This window comes from Gymnoscopelus braueri (assembly GCF_963280865.1).
Source record: "Gymnoscopelus braueri genome assembly, chromosome: 22".
Classification (NCBI taxonomy): domain Eukaryota; kingdom Metazoa; phylum Chordata; class Actinopteri; order Myctophiformes; family Myctophidae; genus Gymnoscopelus; species Gymnoscopelus braueri.
Window position 1 is genome coordinate 41,445,589 of NC_137624.1, and position 13,655 is coordinate 41,459,243.

Genomic DNA, 13,655 nt, shown 5'->3' on the forward strand with positions numbered 1-13,655 from the left:
CAAGCTGACCATAAAAGGCAACATAATACTTGGGATATTGGTTGGTTTGGCACACTGCAGGCATAGTGGTGGGTGTCATGCTGGTGGGTGCAATCAGGTCTGATGCAGGTAGAGGGGAGAGTGGGGTAATTTTGAACACATGCCTTTTACTTGTAACAGAGTATTTTTATATTGTGGTATTGCTACATTTACTTAAGTAAAATATCTGAGCACCACCACTGCTTATAATCAGCGGATATGGCAACACTGCCCGTGCTATACTGCAACTGCCATCAGTGGATGAATATAGGCCTACTGTATATGTTCTCTTATAAACGTATTGCACTATGCAAGGTTTAATAACGAGCGTACGGCCGTCCTCACCCCTGACGCACGTGAAAACCCATCTACAGTATGTGAACCTTGAACGTCCCTTAAGATGAATGGTGGACAGTAACAAAGTACATTTACTTGAGTACTGTACTTAAATATTTGTTTTGAGAATCTGTCCTTGAGTAATTATATTTTTTGGTTACTTTCACTTGGCAGGAAGGGAAAAAGTAATTATGAATAAACCACTTAAGCCCTATTACAAATATAGTGAAAATAGCAGATCTACCAGCTCACAAGGCTGTGAGCTGGTAGATCTGCTATTTTCACTGTTATATATATTTTTTGAAGATTTCTGTAAAATTGTAGAATTTAATTGGAAAACATTTTATTTAAAAAATTTACTGGGTTTGAGTACTTTGGCCACCACTGGTGGTAGCCTACGGACTCAATCAATGCCAGGAAAAATAAAATAAAAAATGAAAAAACAAATAATGAGGATAGGGGCACTCAATAATAAAAAAGAGTAAAATTACAATTACAAAAAGCCTTTATTAAAGCATTGCTGATGCAGAAAATACCAGGTGAAGTTTATATTATATTCTCATTAATATAAGATTAAGGCTGACAGATGCAGTGGGAAATATTGGGGGGGGGGGGGGGTACAATAGCTGATCTACAAGCTCATAACGGTTTTATTTAAACCTTGTAATCTCCATTTATCCTGTGACATCATTTTTGTATAATATGTCGATACCTATGAAACCACTGTGACATAAAAATGATTAAAAAATAAAACCAGAAAGGATTATCAAAATTATGATATACAATTAATATTGAATATTGAGAGCAATGTAAAAACAGAAGAAAGAAAAAGTTATATACACTGAAAAATCATTATATTAGACCAGATAAATTAGCCACATTTTATGCAATGAAACATTCCTGGGGAAAAAAAGCCTGCTGTGAAACCTTCTGAAATATTCAAGTTGTTTGCTGATACAGAGAAGGTTATACAAATAATCTTTGAATATCATACCAACTCTAGTATTGCAAAAAACGACAGAATTTAAAACTCAACCGGCAGGATCTTCACATTGCTAAAACATGGGAAGACAGGCTCAGTGAAAGAGTGTGTGATGGTGTGGAAGAGTGTTTTCCCTTTAAGATCATAAAATGACAGCTTTCCTTGGTCATAATCCAGCAGCACCATGATTTTGTTGGGGAGAGGTTGTTCAGCTACTAGCTTGGTGTAGTCCTTAGGAGTTATTTCATACAGCGGCAGTGTGCGAAAACAAGTACTTACGTAAACACCCCACTCGTTACCAGTTACAGTAATCACACCAGCAGCCCAGTACCCATCCACCTCTACCTCCCAGCTGTGTGTCCCAGAGGAAATCCCTTCAGATCCACGGACAGACAAATAGTTACAACACTTCCTCTCTGGGATGTCTGGGACCTGCTGAGCTCTATCACTCTGTTTCACACTTGATAAATCCTCTGATATAATCAAATGTGTTTCGGCGGTGTTAGGGTCTAGAATGACAGGACCTGCATGGAGATATTAATGGTTAAATACAAATATTGTGGCAACACAAATCATAGGCTACCTGAGTAGCCTATGATGACTCAGGTAACAATCATGGAATGTGTTGTATGAATTGTGTCATTGCTTACGGTATTGGATGATTCCCTTCATCTTGCTCCACACCTGGAATTGAACATTTCCCAGGTGTTTGGCCTCGTCGATCAAGGTTCCTGTTGGAATGTGTGGATCAGGCAGCGAGGCCTGACTCTGGGCTCTGGAATGGAAATTCACAGTTACTGTTCAGCACAGAACTGGAGAAGCTCTGAGTGCAGAAAATGGAATAGAGACCTGCTGACTTACCTCTTAATGGTCGTCTTGAAATTCTGTGAAGAGAAAACAAGGTTACAAATGGAAAATGCTCATTGGGTCTTGACTCATTTTGGATTCAAATCTCAGCTTAAGAATAAACATAAAACATTAATAAAATAGTGTTTACAAGCATGAAAGGGGCATCTTCAGCTATCAGCTGCTCTTCTATGGTTTTGAGAGTGTTTGAGATGGAAGAGATCTCTGAGTTCAAATTGTCGATCTGGATCTGTATCCTGAGACTCTTCTGCCTCTCGTCCGTCTGCAGTGCATCGATCCTAGAGGCTTCCTCTGCTCGCAGGAACCGGTACATTTTCTGAAAGTCCTCTTTGATTGTCTTCTCTGTCTGCTGGGCCTGGAGCTGAAACCATTGAGATGAGGACCACGTCACCATGTGAAATAAACTATTCAATACTTGAATAATACTAATGTAATCTAATATATATATATTATATCTCTATATTAATTCACTAGTAAAGACGATGCCTTCAAACAATATAATTTGATGTATGAAAGGTTTGCTGTATGTGGAGCTTATATGAATAGAGTGAAAGGAAAGAGGGGTGGAGCAATGTGAGATACAAAGCATGAATGACAGGTAGAGTTCAGACGTTCCCACAAAGGTTAACAGTTACTACTAGACCAGCTTAAGTTCAGACTCAGAGCAGCCTAACTGATGATGTTTTGCTAATCAACACAATATTGGGTTACTGAGCTATAGGTTTCACTTCATTACTGTGACTTACCTTGATGTGCCTTGCAATTTTGTCACAATCACCTTTTACCCGTTCACATGTCGCCTCTTTGGTCCTTAAGTGCATCTGTGCCGTTCTGAGTTTAGTCTGCAATGACATATTGTAAACTCGCATCATTGATTGATTGAACACTTTATTAACAAGTACGTTAACAGTACAGGTAGTCAAAGGTTATGATAAAAGGATAACCCAACTAGAAAAAGTGCTCCTCGGAGCACAGGTCTCCGCCAGGTCAGGTAGGTTATTGTGGGCCAGCAATGTTCGGAATTCGCCAATCAGGATGGAATATGAAAAACAGAACAGAACCGTCTTGATCACTTGACTATAGAGATAATTTGTACCGATTTGTGTGATGTTTGGACAACATTTGTAGGAATAAAATGAATTGCAAAATTCGGTCCTCAACGTAGTGTGAATGTGCGTGTAAAGTTTCACCGCAATCGGACGCTGTGTTCATGATTTGCGGCATTTTGTTCAAAACGGGCCACTCCTGCAAACTTTAGATGTCAATCTTAGCCATCAGGATGGAATATGAAAAATCAAACAGATCCGACTTGATCACATGACTATAGAGATCCTGTGTACCGATTTCCGTGAAATTTGGATGAAATCTGAAGGCTTAATATAAAAAATAATGTTTTACATAAATCAGCCTCCTGGTGGCAAGGCAAAGGTTTATCCTTGGCCTCTAGGGAGTGTGCATACAAAGTTTTACACAGATCGGTGCAGTTATAGGTAAAAACATGAATCAGCCTGTTATAGCGCCACCATGAGGCTAATTTGAAAAATGGCATGTCTTCCTCTATCTATAGTGGGAATGTGCGTGCAAAATTTCACGGAAATTGCACGCACGTTGAGGCATGTTGTTCAAAACGGAGCACTCCTGCAAACTTTGGAAGCCAATTTTTGCTAATCAGGATGGAATATGAAAAAATCTGAAAGACCTGTTTTGTTTAATGACTTTAGATATACTGTGTACGAATTTACGGGATTTTGGGACAAAATCTGTAGGAGTACTGTCAAAAAATGTGTTTTGCACAAATCGGCCTCCTGGTGGCGCTATAAAAGGTAATTGGATTTGTTGAAGATACAAACATGAAAAGTTATATTTTTCAAATGCACACAACTCACCTTATGGTCCTGTGCAGCTTCACTGAGGGGCTTACAGTTATGTGTCTTATGTTGTTTTGAATTCCTACAAACCACACAGATGGGCTGTTGATCATCCACACAGAAAAGCTTGAATTTCTCACTGTGAAGCCTGCAGAGATCAGGGTCTGTGGAAGCGCTCTGACTTTTCTCTTGCCGCAAGTTGTCAGAGAGATTTCTCAGTGCCAGATTACGGGGTGGTTGATGCATTACAAACAGTTCCTTACAGAGAGGACATGTCTTGGATGAGCTCTGTCTCCACCACTCCTGAAGACAGTCTTTACAGAAGCTGTGACCACACAGCAAGACAACTGGATCCTTAAAGATGTCACAGCACACAGGACATGTGCATTCTACCTCAGAAAGAGACAGATTGGATGCCATTTTGTTCTTGTGTGACCTTTTGTCGTTGCTTCTCTTCTTCGCCCTTATACAGTAACTGACTATGAACTCTCACAGCACCTTCTGTGTGTTCCGTCTTGTTTGTTTATCTAGAGCTTAATTCAATCTTCAATACTTCAGATCATCAATAACATATGAGTAAGTAACAGTAGCCTGTCCGTATTTTCATAGCCTTGAATTAAACTTACTTCTGCACTTTCACATCTGCCCGACAGACTGAAGCGATTAAACGTGTCAAAAATAGACCAGGTCACATGTGCAAACTGCCCACACTAAACTATGCCCCTCCCCACCCCCCCTCTCTCTCTCTCTCTCTCTCATCCTAACATGCTGTACAATGAATGCTGTTATCTCTATCTCGCTCTCCCCCTTTCTCTCACCGTTAGATGGACCACTCTCTCTCTCTCTCTCTCTCTCTCTCTCTCTCTCTCTCTCTCTCTCTCTCTCTCTTTCAGATTCAAATTCAAATTCAAAAATGCTTTATTGGCATGACAAGCATTCTTATATTGCCAAAGCCTTACATACATTATGATACAAAATAATACATATTCACAATCAGAACAAATAATACAAACAAGACAAGGATTATTATTTATTTTTTTCATCGAAAAGACATGGCCCCCTCACTCATTAGATATCACTCACCAGAACCAAGGATGTGTATTTTTAATTAATCTAATATGGTTAGAATGGAGTTTGAAGTTTACAATGGGTTCATATAGGAAGAGGGCTTGTCTGATCAAATATCTAAATACCGACTCATGCTATTTAAATACTGTCTGGGGTGCTCACAAAAGCCGTTAAAATGACCCCAAACATGTTTGAAAGTGAAATATCCCTTTAAGTATTTTTTTATTTTCTTCTCCGCCAGGCTGGAACGGCCGGAGGCAGAGGTTATGTTTTCAACCCTGTCTGTCTGTCTGTCTGTCTGTCTGTCTGTCTGTCTATCTGTCTACTAGAGTAGAGTGTATGGTGTTCAAATAATAACACCCCACCCCACCGCAAGTTTGAGCCCTGTAGCATTCTCAGAACTGGAGTTATTCCCAATGGGAATAGACTGTCCTCGGAGGCCATGCCTCCTGTGCATTCCTATTGGCTGAGGGGCTTTATGTAAATATATCCATTTCTGAGCGTCCAACAAGTCCCAAACTTGGTGGGTGGTCATGGGGGACCAATAGGAACGGATTGCTGTCGGCGGCCACACTTCATCTGAGTTCCTATTGGCTGAGGGGTTTTATGTAAATATCTCCAGTTATGAGTGTCCTACAAGTCCGAAACTTGGTGGGAGGCCTTAGCGGACCAATGGGAACGGACTGTTAATGGGACCCACATAAAAATGTCCAGTTCTGTCCTATGGGTCCCAAACTTGATGGGTGGTCTTAAGGGGCCAATGGGAATGGACTGCCCCAGGAGGCTGTTTCTTGTAAATATCTCCCGATCTAAGCGAGATGAGACACTCGACCAGTCTTTGTTACAACAAAGACTGTTCCAGCCTAAGCGATGAGACACTCAACCACTTCTAATGATGTGTAACAAAGTCTGTCAACCTAGAGATGAGAAACCCCACCAAACTCTTAATGATGTGTAACAAAGGTTGTTTGTTGTAACAGCCTGAGGGGCTGAGTGTCTTATCTCTGAGGCTGAAGCTGGAACAAACAGATGTAACATACACGTGTGGCACAAAAATATCATAATAAACCAAAAACACAAAAGCATAATCACATTTTCCACCGGCTCACACATGCCACACACAATATTACACTATTGCACAGTCTGATAAATTAGGCTTAATTTATATAAAATAGAACGGCTAGTGTGAGAGTACAAGTCAGATCATAATGAACTTTTAATCCTCTGAAGTTGTCGGCGCTTTTCACATTACCTAACGAATAACATGGCCATTAAAATGTCAGTAACTATAACGCGTTACTGAACTGGAAAAAAATTACTAATTATGTTACTAGATACCACAAAAAGTCGTGGCGTTACAGTATCAGTCCCAACACTGATTATGAATAAACCACTTTTTTAATACTCTTTTTATTGGACATTTTTGTAACATGACAATCACATCAGAGTATAACCAACAACTATAAAATATTAAACAAGAAAAGACAATGACAGATCATTTGGTGAATGTTCCAGATAAGTTCAAATAAGATATATAATAAAAAATAATAAAGAAAAATGTTATAGCCTACAAACAAAAACAAAACAAAACAAAACAACAACAGACACTCTTGCCCTTTAGTTCAAGGTTTCACACAACAGGACAGTTATGTCAAAACATTCACCATGGATTGAGGAAAGCAGGAAAGCAGAATCATGTCAGAAAATGATAACTATGTACTGTATGTAACACGAGGGAGAATGGTCAGAGTGGAAGACCACCTATTAATAAGATAGACCAGGGTTCTCTCTTGCACCTTAACCTCCATTCATTCTGTGACTACATTTTTTAAATAATATACAATGCATATCTTGACAACACTGCAAATGAGGGCTTTCGAGAATAAATAAAGGTTTGAATGAATGAATATCAAACAACTGTGACATAAAAATAAAAATAGAAAGCATTATCAAACATAATATTCAATTAATATAGAATATTAGGAGCTAACAAAGTCAAAAGGGTTGTATGCACTGAAGAATCTAGAGATTAGACCTGAGAGAAATGAGTCACATTTTATGCAATCAAACACTCTGCTGTGAAACCTGAAATATTCCTTCTGCAATATGCAAGTTGTTTGCTGATACAGGGAAGGTTATACAAATAATATGTGAATATCATACCAAGTCTAGTATTGAGAAAAAGGACAATTTAAAACTTAACTGGCAGGATTTTCACATTTGCCTGAAAACATGGGAATACAGGCTCAGTGAAAGAGTGTGTGATGGTGTGGAAGTGTGTTTTCCCTTTAAGATCATAAAATGACAGCTTTCCTTGGTCATAATCCAACAGTACCATGATTTTGTTGGGGAGAGGTGGTTCAGCTACTAGTTTGATGTAGTCCTTAGGAGTTCTTTCACGCAGCATGTCTGTACAAGTACATACGTAAACACCCCACTCGTTACCAGTTACAGTAATCACACCAGCAGCCCAGTACCCATCCACCTCTACCTCCCAGCTGTGTGTCCCAGAGGAAATACATGCAGATCCACGGAAAGAAAAATATCCTTTGTTCCACCTATCTGGGATGTATGGGACCTGCTGAGCTCTATCACTCCGTTTCACACTTGATAAATCCTCTGATATAGTCACATGTGTTCTGGCAGTGTTAGGGTCTAGAATGACTGGACCTGCATGGAGATATTAATTGTTAAAAACAAATAATTGTGCCGATACAAATCATAGGCTACTTGAGACTAATCTAACAATGTTGGAATGTGATGTCTGAATTGTGTCAATGCTTACGATATTGGATGATTCCTTTCATCTTGCTCCACACCTTGAATTGAACATTTCCCAGGTGTTTGGCTTCGTCGATCAAAGTTCCTGTTGGAATTTGTGGATCAGGCAACATGGCCTGGCCCTGGGCTCTGGAATGGATATTCACAAATACTCTACTATTTAAGGGCCCTGGATATTCACAATTACTATTCAAATGGTAAATGGTAAATGGTGCATTTATATAGCGCTTCTATCCGAAGCGCTTTACATTGATTGTGCCATTAACCCATTCACACAAACATTCATACACCGATGGCGGCGGAAACCATGCAAGGCACCAACCTGCTCATCGGGATTCAACCCAGAACTGGAGAAGTTCTGAGTACAGAAAATGGACTGACTTACCTCTTAATAGTCGTCTTGAAATTCTGTGAAGGAGAAGACAAGTTACAAATGGAAAATGCTCATTGGGTCATTTTGGATTATCAGCTTAAGAATAAACATAAAACATTAATAAAATAGTGTTTACAAGCATAAAAGGGGCATCTCCAGCTATCAGCTGCTCTTCTATGATTTTGCGAGTGTTTGAGATCGAGGAAATCTCTGAGTTCAAATTGTCGATCTGGATCTGTATCCTGAGACTCTTCTGCCTCTCGTCCGTCCGCAGTGCATCCATCCTAGAGGCTTCCTCTGCTCGTAGGAACCGGTACATTTTCTGAAAGTCCTCTTTGATTCTCTTCTCTGTCTGCTGGGCCTGGAGCTGAAACCATTGAGATGAGGACCACGTCACCACCATGTGAATGAAACTATTCAATACTGTGTGTGTGTGTGTGTGTGTGTGTGTGTGTGTGTGTGTGTGTGTGTGTGTGTGTGTGTGTGTGTGTGTGTGTGTGTGTGTGTGTGTGTGTGTGTGTGTGTGTGTGTGCGCGCGTGCGTGCGTATATATATATATATATATATATATATATATATATATATATATATATATATATATATACACACATTTTTTTATATATTAAAGTAAAGATGATGCCTTCAAACAATAAGATGTGATGTAATGTGTATGAAAGGTTTGCTGTATGTGGAGCTTATGTTCAGACATTCCCACAAAAATCTAACAGCAACTGCTAGACTTAAGCTTAAATTCAGACTGATGATGTTTTGCTAATCAAAAGATTCAATACAATATTGGGTTACTGAGCTACACTTCCTTAATCTGACTTACCTTGATGTGCCTTGCAATTTTATCACAGTCACCTTTTACCCGTTTAAATGTCGCCTCTTTGGTTCTTAAGTGCATCTGTGTTGTTCTGAGTTTAGTCTGCAATGACATGTTGTAATCTGCATTAATTGGATTTGTTGAAGATACAAATATGAAAAGGTCTATTTTCAAATAAACACCCCTCACCTTATGGTCCTGTGCAGCTTCACTGATGGGCTCGCAGTTATGTGTCTTATGTTGTTTTGAATCCCTACAAACCACACAGATGGGCTGTTGATCATCCACACAGAAAAGTTTGAATTTCTCACTGTGAAGCCTGCAGAGATCAGGCTCTGTTGAAGCTCTCTGACTTTTCTCTTGCCGCAAGTTGTCAGAGAGATTTCTCAGTGCCAGATTACGGGGTGGTTGGCGCATTTTAAACACTTCCTTACAGACAGGACATGTCTTAGATGAGCTCTGTCTCCACCACTCCTGAAGACAGTCTTTACAGAAGCTGTGACCACACAGCAAGACAACTGGTTCCTTAAAGATGTCACAGCACACAGGACAGGTGCATTCTACCTCAGAAAGATACAGACTGGATGCCATATTTTGCCTTTTGTCGTTGCTTCTCTTCTTCTTCCTTGTACAGTATGACTATGAACTCTCACAGCACCAACTTACTTTCACTTTAAAAGACGGTCTTGCTTGCTTATCTAGAGCTTATCTTCAATACTTCAGATAGTCAATAACATGAATAAGCATTAAGCAACCTACTATAACCTGTCCTTATTTTCCTTGCCTTGAATTAAACTTACTGTTGTCTGCAACATAACAAAAAGAGACCGTGTCACTTTAGTCTGATTCAGCCTAAATGAAACCTAGCCTTCTGAGGGCAGCGTTACGTTTCATTGGTTCTCCCGTCCGCCCATGAGAGCTGGAGGCGGGTTCAAGCAGAGCAGACAAGGCGTGACGTTCAAAAAACTACTGAAACCTGATTCTGCCAACTGACCCCCCCCCCCCCCCTCCCACACACACACACACACACACACACACACACACACACACACACACACACACACACACACACACACACACACACACACACACACACACACACACACACACACACACAGATAGAGGTACTGCCTACCCACTTAAAGGGACATTTCACTTTCAAACATTTGTAGGCTCATTTTAACGTCTACTCTGGCTTTTGTGTTTCACCCCAGTTTTTAAGTTGCTTGATTCAGTATTTAGATATTTTAACCCTATTTTATATTTGTTTTTTATCAGACACCCCTTCCTATTTAAACCCATTGTAACTTCAAAGAACCATATTAGATTAATTGAAAACACACATCCTTGGTTTTGGTGACTGATATTGTCCTTCTAATACGTTTATTTTATTTTATATTCTTATTTTATTTTCTTCATTTTCCAAATAAATTATATAGGATTTTATATAGAAATGAAAATAGTAATAAAGAAGATGACAAAGTATGTTTTCTTCATACAGTATTTGTCGAAACGTTGGTGTCTTAAATAATTTAAATCCGGAAAATCTTACAATTTATTTGGAAAATATCTAAATGTTAATTGATATTAAAAAGACATTGTACTTTTGAATACTTTTTAAAAGCAAGTACTCCCATACTTTAAGTACAAATTTGACAAAGCAACTTTCACTTGTGGTTGAGTAATATAGTATTTGACCAGGAGTATCTATACTTTGACTCAAGTACATGTGTTTGAGTACTTTGGACACCACTGGTGGTAGCCTATACGACTGAATCAACAAAGCCAAGATGTAAACAAACAAACGAAAAATGAGGATAGGGGCCCTCAATAATAAAAAGAGGAAAATGACATAATGAATAAAAAGCCTTTACTAAAACAACGCAGAAAATACCAGGTGAAGGTTATATACATTCTCATTAATATAATATCAAACTAGTGTACTTAAAAACAGGCAGACAGATGCAGTTTGAAATACTGTGTGTGTGTGTGTGTGTGGGGGGGGGGCACAATTACGTATCTACAAGCTCATAACGCGTCGCGTTGTGAGCTTGTAGATCGGCTGTTTTTGGCAAAGAGGTAAAGAAAAAAAAGCACAGCGCCAACTCAGCTCCAGTTTACCAGCTCTAAGAGGGTTTAAGGGTTAGGAATCTTTCACACAAAAAAAAGTTGCAAGACATTTCCTTTTCTGATTTATTCAACTGACTAATAAAAACAAGCCAGTGGCTTTCTTGGGCTTTTTTAACATCCTATTTAGTTGACCTTGTATCTGAACTGTACTTTCATGTGCTTTTTGTCTGCAAACTTATAAATAAAGTATTCAATCATAGAATCAATAGGACAGTTATGTAAAAAAAAACACAAAAAAAAGAAACATTCACAACGGAAAGCAAGGAAAGTAGAATCATATCAGAAAATGATAACTTAAACACAAGGGAGGTCAGAGTGAAAGACCACCAATTAATCATTCAGACCTGGGTTCTCTCTTGTACTTTGACATCTGTGACATCATTTTTGTGTAATATACAATACATATCAAACCACTGTGATATACTAATGATGACAAAATAAAACCAGAAAGGTTTATCAAAAACTATAATATACAATTAATATTGAGCTAACAAAGGTTATATGCACTGAAAAATATAGATATTAGACCAGAGAGAAATTAGCCAAATTATATGCAATAAAAAAAACGGCTGCTGTGAAGCCTTCTGAAATATTCCTTCTGCAATATTCATGATATTTCCTGCTACAGAGAAGGTTGTACAAATAATCCTTTTCATGTTTAATCTAGAACTGAGAAGAAAGGAACATTAATTTAAAACTCAACTGGCAGGATTTTCACATTTGCCTCAAAACATGGGAAGACCCGCTTGGTGAAAGAGTGTGTGATGGTGTGTAAGTGTGTTTTCCCTTGAAGATCATAAAAGGACAGCTTTCCTTGGTCATAATCTAGCAGCACCATGATGTTTTGGGCGAGAGGCGGTGAAGCTACCGATTTAGAGTCCTGCCCGGGAGTTATTTCATGGACACAGTCTGTTATACTACATATGTAAATACCCCACACATCACCAGTTGCGGTAGTGACACCGGCAGCCCAGTAACCATCCACCTCCACCTTCCAGCTGTGTGTCCCAGAAGAAAACCCTTCAGATCCACGGACAGACCAATGGAATCCATTCCTCCTCTCTGGGATGTCTGGGATCTGCTGAAATCTATCACTCTGTTTCACACTTGATAAATCCTCTGATATAGTCCTAAATGTGCTGTTAGGGTCTAGAATGACAGGACCTGCATGGAGATATTAATTGTTAAATACAAATAACTGTGCTAACACAATTCATAGGCTACCTGAGACTAATTTGACTCAGGTAACGATCGTGGAATGTGTTGTATGAGTTGCGTCATTGCTTACGGTATTGGATGATTCCCTTCATCTTGCTCCACACCTGGAATTGAACATTTCCCAGGTGTTTGGCCTCGTCGATCTAGCCTGGTAAACCCTCCCTCCGGAAATCTCAATTCCATTTCATTTCAGGAGTGAGTCTGGCCTGATCCGCCTGTCTGCAATATTGGCTGTGCTGGAGTTGGGCGGGAGTAATACCGTTGACTGACAACCCCTTCAGCCAATGATAATTTTTCCCCTTCAGCCAATCAGCAGTTCACCAGTCTTAATGTGACGCGACGGGACTTTTGAGACAGCCATACCCAAAATGGGTTGCCTTTTTCGGGTACAATGGTGTCACTGCCCGCCCCTACCGGTTCTCTAATTATTTTTTTTTAAATAGGCTTTGTCATGATTAATTGACCACATATATGAAGTTAAACAACTACATTCTATCCAAACGATATCTTATAAGTAAATTCCGTGCCTCAAAATAGAAGTTAGAGAGCTTTTTGAAGTAAAAAAATAGCGGAGAAAACTGCCCACAGAAAAAGATGGCTGCCGTTCGTGTTTTGGGCTCACTCGAACTCGCCACCTGATTGGCCAACTGTCGCTGTCAATCACAGAACGATGTGCGACGACGCTGATAGGCGCGACCGTTTGGCATATACAGCCAATATTGCAGAGAGGCGGTTCATGCCAGACTCACTCCAGGAATCAAATAGAAATTAGATTTCCGGAGGGAGGGTTTACCAGGCTATCGTCGATCAAGGTTCCTGTTGGAATGTGTGGATCGGGCAACATGGCCTGGCTCTGGGCTCTGGAATGAATATTCACAGTTACTATTCAGCACAGAACTGGAGAATCTCTGAGTGCAACAAATGGAACAGAGACTAATAATAATGTTTATTGTCCCCAAGGGAAAATTGTCTTCACAAGGTCTGTTCGTTAATAACAACAAAAACAACATAACAACATAACAACAAAAACAACATATCACAAAGACAAAAACATGAGGTCCCCACTGTACACAGAAAACCCTCCTATGGACGGGGCAGTTGGTTTAATGGCGCGATGGCTGAGGGGACAAAACTCCTGCTAAAACGAACCTTTTGCCACTTTAAGGTTCTGTATCTCCGACCAGATGG

The 13,655-nt window shown here is 39.6% G+C and overlaps 2 protein-coding genes across 6 annotated transcripts in view; both read right to left on the minus strand.

Moving 5' to 3' along the window:
• Positions 1-1,375: 1,375 nt before the first annotated feature.
• Positions 1,376-13,655, minus strand: part of LOC308078129 (zinc-binding protein A33-like) — a 15,141-nt gene continuing 2,861 nt past the window's right edge. The window contains exons 2-7 of one of the 5 annotated variants that reach the window (XM_080419232.1): positions 9,309-9,874; positions 9,126-9,221; positions 2,334-2,564; positions 2,198-2,220; positions 1,987-2,111; positions 1,376-1,860 (exon numbers count right to left, since the gene is read on the minus strand). In XM_080419232.1, the coding sequence (XP_080275358.1) occupies positions 1,379-1,860; positions 1,987-2,111; positions 2,198-2,220; positions 2,334-2,564; positions 9,126-9,221; positions 9,309-9,710 (1,359 nt within the window). In that variant the 5' untranslated portion in view covers positions 9,711-9,874 and the 3' untranslated portion in view covers positions 1,376-1,378. Of the gene's footprint in view, positions 1,861-1,986; positions 2,112-2,197; positions 2,221-2,333; positions 2,565-2,949; positions 3,046-3,152; positions 3,257-4,089; positions 4,487-6,628; positions 7,810-7,924; positions 8,050-8,305; positions 8,329-8,429; positions 8,661-9,125; positions 9,222-9,308; positions 9,965-13,655 lie in introns of those variants that run through there. The other 4 variants (XM_080419235.1, XM_080419234.1, XM_080419236.1 and 1 more) reach the window with 4 other exon arrangements.
• The window catches only part of LOC308078133 (E3 ubiquitin-protein ligase TRIM35-like), a 10,583-nt gene continuing 7,900 nt past the window's right edge, over positions 10,973-13,655 (minus strand). Inside the window, exon 6 of the mRNA XM_080419246.1 lies at positions 10,973-12,413. Coding sequence (XP_080275372.1) covers positions 11,941-12,413 — 473 coding nt within the window. The 3' untranslated portion in view covers positions 10,973-11,940. The remainder of the gene's footprint in view (positions 12,414-13,655) is intronic.